We start from the raw sequence: 13767 nt of genomic DNA, 5'->3' as shown, positions 1-13767 counted from the left end.
GGAACATTGAAAATACAACGAACGATTGATTTTCATATGGATTCCATATAAATATACTGATACTATTCAATTGTAACGCTTTCGTGTAGATAGGTAGACTTAATAATTAGGTACTCATTAACATGCCATCTCTCCAAAAAAGAAAATTTAAAATTTAAAACAATTTCAGGATGAAAAACGTAACAACTCACGGTCCGTTATGGAAGGTGTTGTGGTTCTACCATACAAATTTTGTAAAGGAGACGGAGGAAATAATTACCGTGGATCAAAGTGGGCACGTGCGAAAATGGAGCATCGAGGCAGATTATGCTTGCCATGGTAACATTTTATGAGTTTAAAAAGCGTCAAAATTAATGTATGAAAGATATAGTTAGGTTTCATTTAGAATTCGCTATGACCATTAATTTAGACCCCGAGGAATGGACTCGCAAACACTAACACTACCCTTGCCGAATATACATCGTGTTTAGATGTGTACTTAAACGGTGAATTTACGTTCACCACTAACTTTTCTGTATGCCAGGTAGCAATACTTACTGAATAATTAAAATTCACTTTTTGAAAATCTCATTTGATAAATTGAAATTTTTTGTGCTGGTAGGACCACTTTTTCAATTCTGAAAGGATTGCGCGTTCTGCTGACCTTTTTTCTTCTCTCTTTAAAAGTCAGGGCTCAGATTCCCATCCACATTCTACTTACGTGCCCCTTCAAACACAGCCACTTCTTCGACCCACGCAGCAGTGATCGCGATAAATAGCGGTTCTATCGGTTAGTTATCGCGATTATTTCGGTGGCAATATATCGAAATATTATCGCACAAGAAATTGCGATATATAGCGATTAAATCGCTACATATTACAAATTTGGTTCGATAAAATCGCGATCAAATTTCGTCGATAAAATCGAGATTAAATCGCCATTTATCGCGATTTTTTATTTCGAAAATATCGCGATAAATTGTTGCGCGATGAAAGCGCGATTCTATCGCGATAAGATCGAGGATAAAATCGCTCGGATGTTGATGATCCTGGCGATTTTATCGCCGATAAAATCGCAATATATGGCGATTTTTTCGTTGAGAAACGCTACTTGAGGATTCACAGGGATTCATTCTGTTTTTTTTTTTTTTTTTTTTTTTTTTTTTTAAATTTAGTTTTTATTTCATTTCCTTTTCTCCCAACTGTAACTTTTGAGTAAAAGATATATATTAACGATGGTACTTTTGAAATGTTTCAATCAGAGTTGATCAAGTTGAAGTACTTTCACGAACATTCAGGAAGTGAAAAAATGGAACAAGCGGACGAAATTACTCAAAGACTCATGGCTGGCTTGTCCCTTTCTTTGCATCCTTCGAACAGAACTCTCTACTACGTTGTGACTGAAGAAGGATACATAGCGTTGGTAATGCCTCCAGAAGTATTTAATAATTCTTAACTTTTGTGCGTCATGGAGGTACCTATTTGCAATGAATCGGGGATGACCTTCATAGAAATAGAAATGTTTCATGTGTTTACTTCCGAAGTATATTGATTCATTCTTTGAGTTTAAGAGAAGAAAAGGCTCAAAAAAAGCACCTCAACATCCCATCTTATAGTTCCAAAATTAATCTCCTCAACTATTGTAAGTAGGTAACTGTTTAAAACGCTAGCAGGTAAGAAACACTAGCTCGAAAGGAAGCTGTTGTTTTCAGCTTTGAAGTACGCTTCGGAGCATACGGCATTCCTCTTACATGGGTATCATAAGAACATCTACCCACATCATAATTACGTACCTTATCATTTTTAAAATGCCCTTTTCAACCCCTCCAAGTAGCCACATCGTGCGATTTCGCCGATTTTTCCTAACATTCGAGCTCCTAGAAAATAAAAGAATGAGGAATCGATACTCCGATTAACTTTATCGATTTTTTCCGATTTTACAAGGGACATTAGTTCTTTTGTTAATCGATATTGACAAATATCGAAGCCGGAAACCACCAATGTCCCTTGTAAAATCCGGAAAAATCGATAAAGCGAATCGATGTATCGATTCCTTGACGTGAAAATCGAATTTTACGTAAAAAATTGTGGAGTGTCGATTGGCTGAACTTGTGTGAACAACGACTAGAAGCCCGCGGCAACATCCATTCAACAAGATTACAGCGAATAAAAGATCGGACCCCCCCCCCTCCCCCGATTCTCGGACACCGTTCCTACGCTCCTATTGAATTTTTTCTCTGAGCATCAGATCATTATGAGCTTCCATTTCACACTCGGTTCGATGGCCGAATCGACGGCCCAGAAAGCAGGTCATTTTTGGAGTGCACGGAAAAGAAAGAATGAGGTAAGTACATAACCACGAATTGATTTAGATTTACCATACTGTTCGGTAAAAAAACGGCACAACTATACGGCTTTTCATAAGAACAGCATCAATCATGAGAACTTCATCAAACACAGATCACGATAACATGACCCATCAGTATGGTGAATCGAACTATGAATTCCCGCGGTTTGCAGCGGCGCTCGTTACCTGGCAGTATGGTAACCTTCCCTTTTAGTCAGGGGGCATACGTAACAAAACATATGTCCCGTGTGCAGGTTCGTGAAGGCATATTGTGTGATACATCAATCTCTTCATTTTGATGTCTAGAAAAAGAAAATCGATGATGGCCATCTCAAATTTCATAAAAACCCCCCCAAATTCAAGATGGCGGCCAAAATGACGGTTTTGGGGTAAAAAAATTTATAGTTTGCAAATACGTCGTGTCGGGTGTCGATTCTGATGTATTTTTGATCGTAGAATCCGAATTTTTAGTCAAAAGTTAGCCCAAAGATCATTTACAGGCCAAAATTCAAGATGGTGTCCAAAAATACCTCTTACGGGTACTAATTTGTCTATTCGGGTCTACATGCATTGTGAGATATCAATTATTAGGTTTTCAGGGTCGTAGAGTCCGAAAATGAGGTCCATTTTCCGCAGCGGCTCTCGAGAAGCCCTAAAATCAAAGATGGCGCCCAAAATGGCCACCGGTCTCGTGGATGAAACTGCCATTTAGGGCAGCTGTAACAAACAATACGTTCAAAATTAAGTTTCTTGGGTCAAGAAGTTCGAATAGGAGATCAGATGTTTACTCCTACAAAAAATTGAGCCTCCGAATCGAAAATGGCTGTCGACATTGTTGCCAGTTAGAGGCGCAGACCGGTAAATGACTGATATTAAGGGATTGGCCAAAGGAGAGGTTTCGATAAGGGCCGTTGTTGGGCCCATACCCTCAAATTCTTCAATTCTACGATTGTTTGCTCATTTAAAGTCTAAAGTTTGCGGAATGTATCATGATTTTGTCATTTTCGGTCTATTTAGGGGTCTAAAACTGGCCTAAACATGAGACTGAAGGCCGTTTTTGGCGAAAAATGCTGGTTTTTTGACATTCGCCGTGACGCTGTTTCATAAAGATCCCATCATCGAAGGAGAATATTGTCCTTCAAGTACGTTCATTGAGGATGTAAGATAGTCACTTTGGCCAATGGAGATGTTACATGTGTGAGGGATTTGCGATTTGACTATTGATTCTTATGTAAAAGTTCGCGAGAAACACGATGGTGCCACTGGTTTTCTCTGAAATCATCTCCCAAGCTCAGAAAAGCTCTCAAGGTGAGGCCAGAATGGAGGGGATATACCACCCTACCCTGAGAGTCCACCTCTACATCAAAACAAACTCTCCATGCAAAGATAGGGAGCAAATACATTAGCAGTGATGCCATGTTTTCAGTTTTGGAATCGCCAAATAAAGTGGCAACCCCGCCAATGTATTTGCTCCCTATCTTTGCATGGAGAGTTTGTTTTGATGTAGAGGTGGACTCTCAGGGTAGGGTGGGATATTCCCTCCATTTTGGCCTCACTTTGAGAGCATTTTTTGAGCTTGGGAGTAGATTTCAGAGAAAACCAGTGGCACCATCGTGTTTCTCGCGAACTTTTACATAAGAATCAATGGTCAAATCGCAAATCCCTCACACATGCAACATCTCCATTTTCGTTGATGGCAAACCTTGCGCTCGGAGTTAAAACGATCTTCTTAGAATTTTCTTGTTTTTCATCATTATTTAAAATGGCATAAAAAGGACGACTCATCTTAAACCAGAAATAGATTCCTTGGCGGAAAATGTACGCAGCTGGTCATAACCTTGATCCAAAAATTTAATGGATTAAAGCCTCCCCCGCCAAAAAAAAAGAAAAACTTGTGTTGCCATATTTTATTGCCTAACATTACAGAAAACCGCGTAATGGGCCTGTTGCAAACTTTTGCTAGAGCAGAATGAAGAGTTGTTTCCTATAGATAATGCCTCAAAAATCACGATGAGCGCATCGGCAAAGTCTGAAATGCACTCATAAATTCACAATCTGCGTAAGAAATTTGCGTTATTTTGAGCTTCCCGCTTCAAAAACGATACTACTGCACAGGTGAACTATTTGTTAGAGGAGTCGCTCCATCGTCGGCAATAATCATCATGGCCGACGCTTGCGCAGTTCCTCACGTAATTCGAGGAGAGTTCAAGGTCAATTAAGGCGGGCGAGGAAAATATGAACGTAAACACGCCGATTGTTATGGTTTAATCCTGTTCAGGTGTTATCTCGTCCCATCACACGTGTTTTGGCGGACTGGCGTCGGCCATGATGAGTATTGTCGCCAATGGAACGACTCCTCTAACAAAATGTTCACCTGTACCGTAGTATCGTTTCCGAAGCGGGAAGCTCAAAAAACCGCAAATATCTTACGCAGATTGTGAAGTTATGAGTGCATTTCAGACTTTGCCGATGCGCTCATCGTGATTTTTGGGGCATTATCTGCAGGAAACAACTCTTAGTTTTGCTCTAGCAAAAGTTTGCAACAGGCCCATTATTTCAGTATTTGGAGGCTGTCTTCGTAAAGCACATTCAGCAAATACCAAAACCCTTGATTTTTCATACGTTACGATCACATGATTATTGATTATACAAATGCAATGGAGATGTTGCATGTTTGAGGAATTTGCGATTTGACAATTGATTCTAATGTAAAATTTTGCAAGAAACACGATGGTGGCAATTGCTTTCTCTGAAATCAACTTCCAAGCTCAAAAAAAGCTCCCAAGTTGAGGCCAAAATGGATGCTGTGTTTTCAGTCGTGGACTCCCCATATAAAGTGGCAGACCTGTCAATGTACCTGCACCCTATCTTTGCATAGAGAGTTTGTCTTGATTAAGAGGTGGACTCTCAGGATAGCTTGGGATATCCCCTCCACTTCGGCCTCAACTTGAGATTTTTTTTTGGCTTGGGAGTTGATTTCAGAGAAAACCAGTGGCAACATCGTGTTTCTCGCGAATTTTTACGTAAGAATCAACAGTCAATTCGCAAATTCCTCACACATGCAACATCTCCATTATCTATCATTATTTTGTTTATTACAGTATGTGTCTATAGAGACTCTCATCGTGGCGCGGCATTCCTACGTATCATCGGTAAAAATCGAGAAAAATCCGAGTTGGCCGAGGATTTCAGCCACTTTCTCGGAATATGCGCATTTTGAAATAAATATGTAAGACTCAAATTACAGTTTTCAGAGATACAGGTAGATTATATTTTGTTTTAGTAATAATTGCCTTAAAATTTTGGGCTTGTAGGTGACCTATTATTTTACGAATTTTGTACACGATATTCACGCACGAAGGTGCAACTTCGAATCATTGACCGTGATCTGAGATCCGAAAAAAAAGTAAGCCATGTGTCAGAATCACGAGTTCTTAATGCTGATTTTTCACCACCCTGTCAATCTCGCCCCCAACTTTTCTTATTGCCTGCGATCGATCAGAATTCTGCTTCCTAAAAATAATTTGAAACCCTGGTTTCCCTTACTTATATGCCCAGCCACCTCACCGCTTCCTCATCAGTTGCTTCTTCATAAGGTTTCCTGTCTCCTGCATCAGACATCTTGTTTGGAGCTGCCATTTCATAATTTTGGAGAAATGACGCATGCATGTTAATCTAGCAAACGCTTAGTTTTTCTGGCTCAGACTTATGTCTGTAATGAGTGAGGCACCAAATGAGAGATGCAATATGAGCTTAGCAGTCGACGACTCTATCGCCCACTTTGAACAGGTAATACCACCCGGATATGACCATGCTCTATGCCGTTTTGCCTTTGAACTAATATTACACTTTTTCATGGAATGAATTTTTAGTTTTGGATAAGGCTAAAATTCTCTGAGCGATGATAGTAGAATTCTCATTTTCGGTTAATGTTGCATTTTTCTCGATTTTTACCGATGAAATGCCGCGCCACGATGGGAGTTTCTATAGATACATACATGTAATAAACAAAATAATGAAGGATAATTGCATTTATAAAATCAATAATCATGTGATCGCAACGTATGAAAAATCAAGGGTTTTGAACTTTGCTGAATGTGCTCTATGAAGACAGCTTCCAATTACTGAAATAATTACGCGGTTTTCTGTGATGTTAGGCAATAAAATATGGCAACACAAGTTTTTCTTTTTTTTTGGCGGGGGAGGCTTTAATCCATTAAATTTTTGGAGGAAGGTTATGACCAGCTGCGTACATTTTCCGCCAAGGCCCAAGGAATCTATTTCTGGTTTAAGATGAGTCGTCCTTTTTATGTCATTTTAAATAGTGATGAAAAACAAGAAAATTCTAAGAAGATCGTTTTAACTCCGAGCGCAAGGTTTGCCGTCAACGAAAATTGGCCAAAGTGACTATCTTGCATCCTCAATGAACGTACTTGAAGGACAATATTCTCCTTCGATGATGGGATCTTTATGAAACAGCGTCACGGCGAATGTCAAAAAACCAGCATTTTTCGCCAAAAACGGCCTTCAGTCTCATGTTTAGGCCAGTTTTAGACCCCTAAATAGACCGAAAATGACAAAATCATGATACATCCCGCAAACTTTAGACTTTAAATGAGCAAACAATCGTAGAATTGAAGAATTTGAGGGTATGGGCCCAACAACGGCCCTTATCGAAACCTCTCCTTTGGCCAATCCCTTAATATCAGTCATTTACCGGTCTGCGCCTCTAACTGGCAACAATGTCGACAGCCATTTTCGATTCGGAGGCTCAATTTTTTGTAGGAGTAAACATCTGATCTCCTATTCGAACTTCTTGACCCAAGAAACTTAATTTTGAACGTATTGTTTGTTACAGCTGCCCTAAATGGCAGTTTCATCCACGAGACCGGTGGCCATTTTGGGCGCCATCTTTGATTTTAGGGCTTCTCGAGAGCCGCTGCGGAAAATGGACCTCATTTTCGGACTCTACGACCCTGAAAACCTAATAATTGATATCTCACAATGCATGTAGACCCGAATAGACAAATTAGTACCCGTAAGAGGTATTTTTGGACACCATCTTGAATTTTGGCCTGTAAATGATCTTTGGGCTAACTTTTGACTAAAAATTCGGATTCTACGATCAAAAATACATCAGAATCGACACCCGACACGACGTATTTGCAAACTATAAATTTTTTTACCCCAAAACCGTCATTTTGGCCGCCATCTTGAATTTGGGGGGGTTTTTATGAAATTTGAGATGGCCATCATCGATTTTCTTTTTCTAGACATCAAAACGAAGAGATTGATGTATCACACAATATGCTTTCACGAACCTGCACACGGGATTACGTATGCCCCCTGACTATTTCCCTATAATTTCATTTGAAAATAGTGGATATTTTACTTAGGTACATTTTGATTCGAAATTCCGTTACTCGCAATCAATGGCAATCGAAGAAAATTTCAACGAGAAATAGTAGATAACTGCTTCACTGATTTCAAGTAAATGATACCGAAACGATACGTGTTATTCCTGTCAAAGTATAATTTACAAACTAGATCAGATTCACAAAAAGTTCAATTTATAATAACTTGATAGGTAGCTCAAAATGTATCTGCAAAAAGACACTGCACGAAAATCCAATCGCCACAAAATTCACGATGGGGCAAAAACTCAAATTTTAATTAAAACTGTACAGTTGAACAATAATTCCACGCATATTTGACCCTTCATCTGAGTATTTTGATCTTTGAAAATCTTTACACGAATAGATGTACGCATCTTAACGCTTTCAAAATGACTTTACACAGCACCGATATTCTCTTTTTAACGCGAAAATTTTGCCGAGGCCGGCATAACACTTCAAGTTTTCATGATTCACTCATTCCGCTAGCCAGATTCATTGCAGCAACTCCTAACCTCCAAAAACTGTTCGATATGAGTTACTAAGAAATCCCAGAAAATATACGTGGCAGGTCAAACTAGATGGATTCAAACAGAAGACGGTGGCCTTAGAGACGATTTGAACACAAATTTGGGCAAATTACGCGTGAATTCACATGGATTTGTATGGATCAATAGCACCTCGCGCACAGACTCCGGCAAGATCCATCCATATAGGTCAGTCATTGCGCAGATTTCCCCGCTCGGGGTAAGCCCCTTTCCATTGGCTCGTGACGTCAGCATTACTGCCGCGAAAACCAGAAAAGTCGGAAACAATGCTTTTCTTATGGGAGAGAGCAAATTTTTCTTAATGAATCATTTAAATTTCTTACTTTTAAATCCTTTGAAACTTTCTGTGTGTCGAAAAGAACGTTTAGACATTAGCATTCAGGGTTTCGATTTTGCCGAATTTGTGTTCTTTCATTTTTACAGTTTACTCTGCATCAGCCATTTTTACACGCGAATCTATACCACTAGATGGCTTGTTACATCGCTGACTTCAAAAATCATTTAAAAATATAAAAACGCAAATTCAGCTGAATTGGAACCCTTGACGCTAATTTCTAAACGTTCCTTTCGACACTCAGAAAGCTTCAAAGAATTTAAAAGTAAGAAATTTAAATGATTCATTGAGAAAAATTTGTTCTCTCCCATAAGAAAAGCATTGTTTCCGATATTTCTGGTTTTCGCGGCAGTAATGCTGACGTCATGCGCAGAAGATTCTCATTTGGGTTTCGGGAATGACTGACCTATATGGATGGATCTTGGACTCCGGCTCTCAGCGCGCTGAATTTATAAATGACATCAATGGAAAAATGGCGGACCGCATCTCATCTCAGCTGTTCAAATATGGCAACAGTACTGCTGTTCATAGTGACATTTCGGTCGATTAAATTGATATTGCTCTATATTATGGTAAATTTAAACTGCAGTGGGTTAGTTCAAAATGATAGAGTAAGGATAGTTTATCACTCAGTACTTATCAGGTAGAATATACTTATTTCCTAATAAATTCTAACAGATGTTCTTTGACAATTTGAGTTTGGTACATTTTCCGCTACGGCTTTTTAACTTAGAAAACTAATATTGTTTTGATAAATAAATTCCTGGCGTTCATCGCCAAAATGGGATTTACCGGACAGGACTTTTTTTTAAACTTTTGTTTGCTCTTAACTTTTTTGTTATTTAGAATAATAGTATGAAGTAGGAGCTTCAGAGAATCTGGAATGTCTGCAGCTGCGCTCTTAAAAAAACCATCAGATGCAGGATAGTTGTCTGTGTCGTAAACCTTCACTTTGATATCCTCGAGAATTATTTTTGCAGCAGTTTCCACGATACGTAGCTTTCAGCGTTTTCATTACTTAAAACCTGTTTTTACCAAGCTTCGTTGAGAATCTAATCACCAAAACCGTGAAAAGATATCACTGATTGATTTAGTTTTGTTATGTTTTTTTAGAGCGCAGAATCAGACATTCCAGAAGCTCTAAAGCTCCTACTTGATACTATTATTCTAAATAACAAAAAAGTTAAGAGTAAACCGAAGTTCCAAAAATAAGTCAACGCGATTTCTCACACTGCAATTCCAGCAGTCAGACCTCGGTCATATTATTCGCCGATCCAAATCAGAGTTTCAGCGTATGTGTGCAAAAAATTCGGATCGAAAAAATTGATTGCTGTATTGAATTCTCTCGCCTACGTTGCACCGTGCCATGAAATTTTGAAATATAAAATCGCAGCTATTCTGCGTGGACCCTCAAAGATCAATTTCGACGCTTTCTTTCAGTTCATATTCGATAATGCGGATTTTAATAGTCAGATGCTTGATGGAATGAACCCCTTCCATGCTATGGGCGGCGTAATGTGTATCACACCACAATCATCAGTTCACCCTGATCAAGTAATACCTCTTAATTTATCTCAAAATCTGCCGGTAAAATAGCTCGGGCCTCTGGAGTAACACCCGTTGAAAGTTTTGAAAAGAAACGCCACGATGGAATGAAAAGACATCAGAATTCTTGATTTGCAGACTATTAATAAACTAGGGGGCTACGCCCCCTGGCCGCTACGCGGCCCAACCCCCTGAAGGCGCTCCGCGCCATCAATGGGCCGCTACGCGGCCCTATTTTTACCCTTCTATCAGTGTTAGTTTTATTTTTCCCCTAAAAAATTACGATATGAGGTATACTTTGATTTTGAACTTTACTTAAAATTACTTTAAAATTAAAAGGACGCGTTTTGGAATGACTGCTTGATGAATTATTGCAGTAAAACAATGAATAATGATGGTCAGGAAATAATCAATTTTTTCTAGAGTCGGGGATCGGACCCACTCCGAAATCAAAGTCGACACATTCGACATCTTAGACGACTCGGCCACCGCTCAACGAGAAATATTCTGTGCGAATCTTGTGTAGATAAGTGTTGAGCTGATGCGCAAGCTACACAGCTACTGCGCAACCTCCTCGACCACTGCGCATCCTCCCGCGCATAGCGGTAGCAGTACCGGAGCATTCTGTAAACTCACTCACTTTTATAACGTGATTTTAAAAAAACCTGGGTCCTTTTTCCAAAATCTGATTACAGCGGGCTCATCTAGGGCCTATTACCTGTCGATTCACGCAAAAATCATGGAAATCGGCCCGGTAGAACGCTCAAACGAACTATGACAAAAAGTATAAATTTACATTGTTTAAATGGGAGAATTCGCAACTCTACCACGTAATATAAAAAAACCTGGGCCATATTTTGAAAATCTGAAAAGAGTTGGCTTATCTAGAGACAATTGCCCGTCGATAGCCGCAAAAATCATGAAAATCGGCCCGGTAGAACGCTGGAACTAAGCGTTACCAGTTTCGCAAAATTAGGAGGTCTCGGAGCTTATAGTATAGATTGCCTGATCGTTATGAAATCTTAACGCTGGATTTGTTGTGGATTCATGGACATTTGATTAAAATACCGAATTTACCGAGTCAGAGCGGATTTATGGAAAATGTTCTAGAGAAAAAGCTATCCCTGGTAAAAATTATCAATAGGAGCTGCGTTATTCAAAATACCTTAGGAATTCTTATAGCCGGATATAGAAGGCGATAGAAAATTATATAACTGGCTGTAGAGAGGAAAGAAAATCACACAGCCGGGCTACACGAAGCGAAAAAAAATTATGCAGCCGGGCTTTGGTTCCTATCGCCGGGCTATCCCACGTAGCATAGAATATTGATGTAATACTACAATAGTACTGACACGTCAGTAGTGTCAGTATTTATATAATGCTGATGTATCCTGATTTAATAATATATCAAGACTATGCCAGTATTTATTAGTTACTGATTTGGAGCTGTCAGAATATTGTTACAGTATTGGCCGAAAAGGTTGATGTCATATGGAAATCAGGGTTATGACAAGGTCATCAGAACACTGCAGGACACCGACAATATGTATGCATTACTACCTTGACACTGACACGTCTTTACACTCAGCGCACTCTGTCAAGTAGATATGAAAGTTCAGACGATGACCGTCATTTTCATAGTACTACACATGTATTACATTTCAAACATGAATTACACAAGTATACAAGTATTGAATATTATAAACCACTTACTTGATGTCCTGCGACGTTTAGTAGCGTAAAATACCCGGACGCCCTCGGGTGGATTTGAACCCAAACCGCGGAATTCCTAGCCCAGTACTCTGCCATTGAGCCACAGGGAGCTGATGGTGTTTCGGGTTAAAATCACGCCTGTTAAGGCTGTTATAGCATGCATAGCATCAGTGCGCGGCTCGACTTTCATCATAACTTTGATTAACACCGTGTTTTCTTAGGCTTCTTTTTCTTCCTATATTTTTTTTCATTTTTTCGTGTTAATATCTTTTCGTATTATTTTTTTTTTACCTCGTCAGCATTGACTCAATACTGTTGTTTGATATATTGAAGGTATCAGTGTTATATTCATGCTGACGCGGTATACCGTTTAACCGACAATCTTAATATCATACTGCATTAGTGTTGGTGATATCATGTCAACACCCAACAATATGTATCAGTATTGACATAAGATTCTGTGCTATGTGGGATACAGTATATCACCGGGCTATTCAGTATATCGCTTGGCTGTATAGCTTTTTTGCCACGGGCTATAAAAGGCTATAAGAAATTGCATAGTCGGCTACAAAAGCTATAGGAAAACTTTCAGCCGTCTGTAGGTCTATAGTATTTTGGAACACAGATCCTACTGCCAATTTTTACCAGGGATTCAAGACATCATTCATTCAGTGCTTTTTTTTTTTTTTATTCGCTCACCCAAAGCGGAGGGGTTTTTAGTGGGTGGCAATCCCGGTGGCAATCCCACATACTCATCTTGGGATCCTAGCTGCCTAAGATGAAGTATTTAAAAGATTTTCCCCGCCTAAAAAAAAAAAAAATTCTTGCTTTCAGAATCGGTTTGGTGGCTCTTATATGGCTAATAAGGGTTTGGGGTGGTGGGGTGGTGGGGTGGAGGGGTGGAGGGTTGGAGGTGCGGGGAGGGGGTTGAGGGGGAGGGGTAGGTGGGGGGGGGGGGTAATAACGGAGTTAAGTGGGGGTGATGGGAGTTGGAAAACCAAGTGGTCCATGAGGGTTTTGCATACATTTTCGACATCTGTAATTAGTGTGATTAAATTGAAAAAAGTGCACATTGAATGAGGCTCGGGGGGAGGGGCGGGGGTGGGAGATGTTTTCATGGCGGAGGGTCACTGGTACCGAGGAGGACATATGGAAACCATTGTCGGAATTTTCGTTTCCCTTCCAACGGCGTTACAGCGTTTTTACGCAGCAAATTTTACGAAAACCTTATAAACCCGTAAAACAACCCCTAACGCGATCGCCCATAACTTTTACCCTAATTGTTAGATTTCAAAAATCTAAAAGCCGTATGATAGGAAATTTTATGTTCTTTTAAAATGAAGATATCTTATTTTGTCGAAAACCCCAAAATAAGTGAGATTTTGGGGGATTTGGGGGGGAAAAAACGTGATTTTCCGCCATATTTCTAGATGGCGGCCATTTCCGGGCAAAATTTTGTTGGCAAACATCAGATTCGGATTCAGCGACCAAAATTACATAGGAATCCGTCTTACTTTTTTCTCCTCAGATTCGCAAAATAAAATGCCAGATTGACAGGACTATTATGCTTCTTACTGCGAGGTTTGGTCTCAATTGAACGAATAGGAGCTTTCCTACAAATTAAATAGAGAAAATTTAAAAGTGTCCCAACTCAGACACCCCCTGGGAGAGTTGGGACAGGGTAGACAAATCGTCAAATTTAAGAACAAATTAAACTTCAATGTGAACTTAGGCACTTACCAGCATATACAAACAATAGTGCTTTACCTAAAATGTAAAAAAGTTATTTTAATAGGTAGAAAAATTATTTTAATAGTCAAAATGAGACAGTTGTAGTGACAAAGTAATAAATCAGTACGTAAAAATTTAATTTTTGAGAACAAATACCTAATTCTAAATTTTTGTTAA

The 13767-nt window shown here is 39.3% G+C and overlaps 1 protein-coding gene across 7 annotated transcripts in view; it reads left to right on the top strand.

The window, feature by feature from the left end:
* The window catches only part of LOC109037054 (dynein axonemal intermediate chain 4), a 53326-nt gene that overhangs the window by 24521 nt on the left and 15038 nt on the right, over window positions 1-13767 (top strand). For 4 of the 7 annotated variants that reach the window (XM_072296317.1, XM_019051547.2, XM_072296316.1 and 1 more), the window contains 2 exons: window positions 170-318; window positions 1242-1402. In XM_072296317.1, coding sequence (XP_072152418.1) covers window positions 170-318; window positions 1242-1402 — 310 coding nt within the window. The remainder of the gene's footprint in view (window positions 1-169; window positions 319-1241; window positions 1403-13767) is intronic. The other 3 variants (XM_072296321.1, XM_072296320.1, XM_072296319.1) reach the window with 1 other exon arrangement.

This window comes from Bemisia tabaci, chromosome 2 (assembly GCF_918797505.1).
Source record: "Bemisia tabaci chromosome 2, PGI_BMITA_v3".
NCBI classification, from domain to species: Eukaryota; Metazoa; Arthropoda; class Insecta; order Hemiptera; family Aleyrodidae; genus Bemisia; species Bemisia tabaci.
The sequence above is the reverse complement of the archived record's forward strand: the minus strand, read 5'-3'. Positions and strand labels throughout refer to the sequence as shown.